Source organism: Vigna unguiculata, chromosome 4 (assembly GCF_037176805.1).
Source record: "Vigna unguiculata cultivar grain cowpea cultivar isolate G323 ecotype 2 chromosome 4, ASM3717680v1, whole genome shotgun sequence".
Lineage (NCBI taxonomy): Eukaryota > Viridiplantae > Streptophyta > Magnoliopsida > Fabales > Fabaceae > Vigna > Vigna unguiculata.
The window spans coordinates 17,501,029-17,509,076 of record NC_140795.1 but is presented as its reverse complement, the minus strand read 5'-3'; the positions used below and the strand labels follow the sequence as shown (position 1 = coordinate 17,509,076).

Here is an 8,048-nt window from a genome sequence, read left to right as displayed (position 1 = left end):
GTTTGGTCAGAGATGTTTTGAAAACTATTTGTTTATATTTTATAATATAATTTAATATATGAGTAAAGACAACATAGTAACTTGGAAGAGAAAATTCAATTTCTTCGCACAATTTTTTAACAATGAAGGTAATATTATTTAATATTACTTTGTGTATTTGCATCCATACAAAGAATGCATTGGTTACTTGGAACAACAACATAGACCATCATTGCATATCCCTCTTGTATAACCTAAATTCCGGCAATTGTTAACACAATCAAGAAATTCAATGCATCGTGTTTGACAAACTGGTTTGCTGCTAACACCTGCATTGTTATAAATACTTATAATTAGAAAGAATAAATTCAAATCAAATTCAAACTATTGTACAAATAAATTCCAGTTTTGAAAGCTATTTTTATTCATACCAGTTGAAAATAGAATAATAAACATGACTGCAAGGATAAGTTTCAGAAAAATCAATGAGAGAAGTGAACGAGCCATTCTTCTAGCTTTGACAACTTGGGGATTTTTTTTGTGGTGTGGGATTCAAACTTTGCATAATCTACCTCAATTTATAGTATTCATGTTTATTGATTAAGTATATAATATATTTATTAAATGTAATATTAGAAATTATTTTCTATGATTTATTTACTATATATGTATATATAATATATAATATTAAAAAAAGTTATACGCATACCATAAATAATTTCAAAATTAATATTATAAATAATACTTTCTAAAATAAGTACCAAGGTAGAATATTATAAACCATTACAAAATTAATGTTAGCCGTTATTTCCTGTAATTTATTAGGGGATATAATGGTATATATATAATTATTGTTTTAATTGAAATTCCTAATTTAATTTGAGTACTTTATAATAACAAGATCATCACTGTGATTAATACTGTAAAACCTAGTTTATTTCAATGTAATTTTAAATGAATACAAATTTGAAAGTATATAAATACAAATAAAACTTCTATTTTTTTTATTGATATAGAGTAGCTTTTTTTCTTTTTTTCATGAACTATCATCGTTATGCTATAAATAATAAAAAATATTATTGAGAATTATTTTTATGATTTATTAGTGAACATAAAAGCATATGTTATATTTTTTTAAAAGCTATACCACTTGAACTATGCTAAGATAATATTTATCTAAATCAATATTTAAAATATTATAAATATAGTTAAGAAGTTTATTCATTCTCGTATTCAAAAGTATAATTTATACAAATCCTTATTCTAAATTCCTTTCTAAAAGAACTAACATTAACACAAAAAAGCCTTTTAACGTCCGACATTTTCGACCTTTAACGTCTGTCCAAACACCGACGTTGTATCGGGTGACGTCAAAATAACGTCAGAAAAATAGCAGACGTCACTTGACGTCGGTCTTTTAGGAGTTTGACGTTATCCAACGTCGGGGCTAATAACACAGACGTCAATTTTTGCACTAAAATGAGGGAAAAACCTGAGCAGTTTAACGTCTGTCACAGCCCGTCAGACATTAAATAACGTCGGCCCTAGTACGGTTAGACGTTAAATAACGTCTGTCAGGGCACACCAGACGTCAAACTGCTCTTTTTTTTAAAAAAAATTTGACTGTTTTTACAACATCCATACACCTGAAAATCAGAAAATTTCCAGAACAATTTCATAATACTTTTAGCACAATTCTGCAGTTACAGATATATATAATAGAACTAAGTTTCGTTGTTCTATCATATCATAAGATAAAAGAATAAAATAGACTGAACATATTTGGTAAAAGCGATAAAATAAAAAATTTCTTATAATGTTTAATTAATGTTTATCTAGTAAGTAATATAATTATTAAACATAAGTTTAACAATTTTTTAATAAATTATTAATAAGCGTAAAAGTGTATGTTTATATTTTTATAAAAGCTACCAAACATGTATGCAATATATAATTTCAAAATAAGTATTTGAAATTATTTTTTATTATTTATTAATTGACCTAAAAATGTTGCATGATAATTTAAAAAACTTATCAAAATATACATACAAAATTATTTTTAGTTTAGATATTTTCAATTTATTAATGAATATTATAAGACCCACTTTAATTTTGTCATAAATTTTAAGGGCCTCTCTTAGTCAGTTGGGCCTAAGGCTGGCCCATAGGGCATCCCAAAACTCCTAAACCAACCTAACCCTTTCATGTTCTGCCCACTTTGCAAAATCAGCCATCTTATTCCTCTTTTCCCCTCAAACAGTGCTCTACTAGGGTTCGAAGCTCATTCAGATTCAAGTCAGCTCAACCTCATTCTCTGCTCCACCTCTTGAGTATGCTCCTGAAGCTGTTGGGTTCGTTGCCGTAGGTGCCTGTGCTTTCCACTAGCATCTGTCCAGGTGAGGGAAGCTAGGATTTTTCATGCTTTTATAAATAATGTGTCTTTTTTGTTTCTGTTGGGTGCTCTTGATAATTTGATGTGTTTTTGATGGTGTGAAAATAATCAGTGTATTGTTTCTGGATGGATTTTTGGCTTTGCATGCGTGAGTGCAGGTGAGATCTGCTATTCTCGCCTAAGCGAGCTGTTTCTCGCCCAAACGGGAAGCTCTTGCCTAAGCGAGAATGGTAGTAACTCGCCCCCTTTTAGTTTTGAGTGCTCGCTTGAGCGAAGGCCTCTCGCTTGAGCGAGATGGGCTAGCTTGAGCGAGAACTCGAAGTACTCTCTGTTTTCAATCTCACTTAAGCGAAAGTTTCTCGCTTGAGCGAGATTGACAGTTGTTAAATGCTTATATGCTCCCATGATTGATTTGTTTACTCTTTTAAAGCATGAAGTATGATGCCAACGTTTCATACAACGTGCTTGTGTTTTCTTAAATTTATGTTGTTTGGTATTTTGTGTTTTTACACGTTGAAACCATTAAAAAGCTGTCAGCTTAAGCGAGGGATTTTAGCTTAAGCGAGATCAGTCTCGCTTAAGCGAGAATTTCTAGCTTAAGCGAGATCAATCTAGCTTAAGCGAGAATTTCTAGCTTAAGCGAGACTAGTCTAGCTTAAGCGAGATCAGTCTAGCTTAAGCGAGAATTGCTGCAGAATTTGAATTCCTTACTTTAACTTGAACTTGTGGATTGATTCAATTACTTTTAAAAGCATGAATTGGGCGAATGGGTATGGGTAGAATGGTTTATGGCCTGTGATTGATAAGTTTAACATGACCTTGGCATGTGACTTGTATGAGATGGTTGGTAATCAAAGTGGCATGGTGTCGGTATGAATTACACTTCTATATTCATGAATTGGGAAGGATGATTTGGAATGGATTCAACATGGAACATGTATGAGGATGGATTATAAAGGTTGGCATGAGATTTATAAGCATGATAAATATTACTGTTTGTTTGAATATGTATAGTATGTGGTCAGTAGGTAATTCCTTGGAATCTCTAGGTGAGATTTCAAGGTCGTGCTTCAGTGGTCGGGACGTAATTCCATGGCCCCTGTTAATGGGTGTCCATGATGGTGCCCCATCTATATAATTTGGTAAGGATTCAAGGTAAGGATTGCATCCTGAGACTCTAAGGAGTCAGTTAATGTCACTTAGAGCGGACTGACTCTTGTGGTGAGAGTAGTAGGAGGCCTAAAACTCATTAAGGGCTAACCTTGTGTGTGGGGGATTGATTCATTGTAACACATAGCTCGGGGGTGAGCAGCTCGGGGGTGAGCAGAGGTATCCACCACAAGTGCAAGCATCTGCTGAATCCGACCAGGTTATATGTATTCGGATGAGTCGAGTCGAGTCTTAGTGTATTGATTGGAAGGTCATAACATGCTTGGATGACGTATGCATATTGGACTGTGAAAGTATATCTGATTGCATGATAAAATCTTTTTCGCTCTAGCTTACCCTTGCTTGTTTGATTGCCTTGTATGTTGTTCTTCTACCTTTGCGATGATTATCAATTTATTGATGGGAGCAGATGCGAGAGGTACTCGAGGTCAACAGGGAAGAGATGATTCCGATGCATAGTCTACTTGGGTTGGACTTCATGTTTTATTTGGGTTTTTCTTTAGGGCTAAGGCCCGTGTATTGTATTACCCCTAAGGCTTTATTTTGAATACCGACTATCTCTTACTCCTTTTAGGTTGTAGGCTTTGTAGTGAGCTTTAGTATTTCCTTTTAAGTACCTTGGATAACTGTAAGGAGTGACTTTATACTCCGCAACTTGGCTCTTTATATTATTCGGTGTAAGATTTCATTTAATTATGTTATTATTGAAATGGGATGTTACATTAATGGTATCAGAGCAGTTCGTCCTTAGGATGACCTGAGGTTGTGGGTTTGTCATGCCTCGTGGGCGTGAGTAGTCATGTCTAGTCGAGTGTGTCAGTAAAACCAAAAGCTTTAAGAATAGAAAAACGCCTTGATAAAGTAATGAGGGTGCACACTCATGACTAGATTAAAGGTTGTTTTTCCTTTCTTAATTCTACTGGCTAGGGAAAGAAGGGTGGCAGACAAAAGGGTTTGGTTGTTTGTAGATGATGGAGTGTTGCTTCGTATGTTCTAGTTTATCTTGTTTTGCCTCTGTACTTTGTGTCTGGTGTCTATAGAAATGAGGGAATGCAGATCCAATGTCAACTTGGCTTGCTTTCCTTTACAAGTGTTGGATGAGGTCTCTAAGACAACTTCTTGCCTCAGAGATAGGAAGTTGATGTGTGATGTATACCGTTGAGCAAGGAAAGCTAAGTTTGGGTTAATAGTTTGAGAAAAGATGTTGGAGTTTAGCAACAATTGGACTAAGGGAGCTTCAAGGACAAGTTTGGGATCAAATACCGCAAGTTTTCCAAAATGAGTTGAATCTAGAGGTTAAAACATATGGGAGATATCAGTGCATGCAAGTGTAACAACGTTTGAGGAAAATCAACCTGGTTCTACATTCCGGCAATACCAGAATTCAGAGTTCTACAGATACATGTGATGTTAAGAGAAGTGTCATTAGATATGGTCGTATGGCCATATCTAGTGTTTCCTTGGATTGGTGGAAGAGAAGCAATTGGCAATATCCTGGGTTGTAGAAAATAATGTAATTGCTTGGCATCGAGCAAACTGAGAAAGATAAAGACCATGGGAGTGTAAAAAGACAACAAATCTCTAGTTGGAGGCTAAGATGGAGTAGAGCTTATGGATCAGTCAAGTGAAATGATGTTTCCTAAGTAAAGGGAAAAATAATATGTGGATAAAAATGAAGTGGCATAAAGGTTTCGTACTAGGTTGGATAGTAAGAAGGAGATGATTGGGTCTTTGGAGTTGATAGAAGGATGTTTCAGGGAAAAGTAATTCACATGAGCAAAATAATTGACCTTGGGCTGAGACCAAGAAACCTAAGTGTGGGATCTTGTAGGAATGGCAAGAACTAGTGGGGGCAAATTACACTAAAGAATGAAAGGAGAAGAAAAGTCTGAAGAAATTGAAATGGTGTATACGATAGTTGGTGCTAGAGTGATTAGCGCGAATGATCAAATTCGAGGATACAAGGTATAAAAGTGGTGCTTGGGATATGGGTTTGGTTTTGTTCAGGATCGTATACCTCTTAGTGTCACCCATATGGTAGAGGAGTCATGGGTGCCTGCAAGAGGGAGTTGGGGTTGAGATGGTGGTTAGCTACAATTGCAGTCAAGTGAAGTTTACTCGGGTATGTTTCATGTTTCATGGTGACCAAAGGATTTAAATTCAAAGCCAATTTGAATTGTTTCCTTTGTAAGATTGGGACACAATCTCAAGGGTGAATTGATTGTTTTCTTAATCTCATTCTTAGGAGATGTGATCCCCAACGAAGTAGTATCCTTTGATTTAAAAAGATAAGTTAGTAGTAGTGTAACAAGTGTGGATCAAGCTGAAAGATGAGGGCTGGGTGTCATGTGAATCAGAGTTATATGACAACGGCAAGCGAAAAATAGACGCAAGGAATCTCAGTGGTAAAAGAGTTATTAATTTATTCTGAAGTAAATATTAAAATTTTCGCTTTGGAGTGGTGAAGTTCACTTTTGCATTTGGGTTTGAAGTCGAACTTGTGCTAATAGCTTCTAATTGCAGGATTTGTGCTGGGATTGTGAAGTAAGAGAAACAAGTGAAAGAGTTGTTGGAGACATAATGGTATAAACTCAGTATAATCACCAAGATAACTACAAGTTTGGTGAATCTTCAAAAAGAAGTTGTGGTGTGTCAAGCCGTTCAAGAAGAGTATTGACTAAGGTTGGAGTGACTAATAAGGAATATGGTTTTAAAAGGATAGATACATTGTTGAGAAAATGGAACACATTGTTGAGATACATTGCTTTGAAGATCTGGAGGCATTATCTCTACGGCGCCCAGTTTCGTGTGTTCAACGACCATAAGAGTCTCAAATATCTGTTTGATCAGAATGAGCTGAACATGAGGCAGAAAAGATGGATGGAGTTCCTGAAGGATTATGATGTTGAACTGTTGTATCACCCGGGGAAGGCCAATGTGGTAGCCAATGTGGTAGCCGATGCAGAGATAAATAAGTTAATCCTTGAGGAAGGACATAAGAGTCTGCACCCTGGAATGACTAAGATGTACCAAGATCTCAAGGAAATCTTCTGGTGGTAGGGGATGAAGAAAGATGTGGCTCAATTCGTATCAGCCTGTTTAACATGTCAGAAGGAAAAGGTGGAGCATTAGAGACCCGGTGGGAATCTACAACCCTTGGAAATACCGGTGTGGAAATGAGACAACATCTCCATGGATTTTGTGACCCATTTGCCACGAACTTTTAAGGGGCATGATACAATCTGGGTTATAGTGGACCGACTGACCAAGAGTGCTCATTTCTTGGCGATGAACTTGAGGATGTTCATGGTCAAGTTCGCCCAGTTGTATATTAAAGAGATTGTGAGATTGCATAGGGTGCCTTCGAGCATTGTATCAGACAGGGATCCACGGTTCACGTCTCGGTTTTGGCAGACGCTACAGAGTGCTATGGTTAGCAAGCTCACCATGAGTTCAGCTTATCATCCTCAAACCGATGGCCAATCTGAGAGGAAGATACAGTCGTTGGAGGATTTGTTGAGAACATGCATACTAGACCATTTGGGTGCTTGAGATGAGGTACTGCCCCTGATAGAGTTCACCTACAACAACAGTTTTCATGCGAGCATTGGCATGGCGACATATGAGGCTCTTTATGGTAGAAAATGTAGAACTCCTCTATATTGGTATCAGGATGGGGAAGTAGTGTTGGTTGGACCAGAATTGTTAAAGCAGAACACTGAGAAAGTGAGGATGGTGAGAGACAAAATGCAGGCTTCTCAAAGTAGGTAGAAGGCCTTTGTGGACTGTAGGAGGAGGCCCTTGGAGTTCGCAGCTGGCGATCATGTATTCTTGAGGGTGACCTGAACCACTGGTGTGGGAAGGACTCTCCGCTCAAAGAAGCTCTCTCCTAAGTTCCTTGGTCCCTATCAGATCACGAGAAGGATTGGACCGATGGCTTACGAGATAACTTTACCCCCTCAATTGGTGAACCTTCATCTGGTGTTTCATGTGTCACAGCTGAGGAAGTACGTGTTTGATCCGGCTCATGTACTGGAGGCTGAGGATATACAGATTAGAGAGGACCTCACCGTGGAAGTACCACCCATTGCGTTAGAGGACAACAAGGTTGAGGAACGCCGAGGAAAGACGGTAAGTCTTCTCAAGGTCATTTGGGATCAGAGGACTGGTGAGTCTACTTGGGAGTTGGAGGAGGATATGAGGAAATCCCACCCACATCTTTTTACCTAGTAAGTTTTCATTTTCGAGGTCGAAAATTTTTATTGTTGGGGAGAATGTAAAGCCCAATTTTATTTTATGCCCTAAAGTTTAAAGGCTGGCCTTAATCTGTTGGGCCTCAAGCCTGGCCCATAGGGTGCTAAGGCCCTAAAGCTGCTAGGATTTCCCTTTTAGCCTCATTCTTGAAAAACAGAACCTAAGATGCTGCCCTCTTCCTTTTGAGAACGCTCTGCTAGGGTTAGCCGTCAACTTCCTGAAGCAAACTCACGTCTTTCCTCTCCATGTAAGT

General features: G+C 37.4%; 1 protein-coding gene across 1 annotated transcript; it reads left to right on the top strand.

The window, feature by feature from the left end:
- The first annotated feature begins 7,153 nt into the window (after positions 1–7,153).
- LOC146886867 (uncharacterized) lies at positions 7,154–7,771 on the top strand. Its single transcript, XM_085671906.1, has 2 exons — positions 7,154–7,276; positions 7,541–7,771. The coding sequence occupies exons 1-2, from the start codon at positions 7,154–7,156 to the stop codon at positions 7,769–7,771; spliced, it is 354 nt and encodes a 117-aa protein (XP_085528032.1).
- Positions 7,772–8,048: the final 277 nt, after the last annotated feature.

Bases quoted from the DNA above. Each gene is read 5' to 3' on its own strand.
- LOC146886867 (XM_085671906.1), top strand. From the start codon at position 7,154: ATGGCGACATATGAGGCTCTTTATGGTAGAAAATGTAGAACTCCTCTA. The intron at 7,277-7,540 runs GTGAGAGACAAA...CATGTGTCACAG, and splicing joins ACACTGAGAAAGTGAGGATG to CTGAGGAAGTACGTGTTTGA.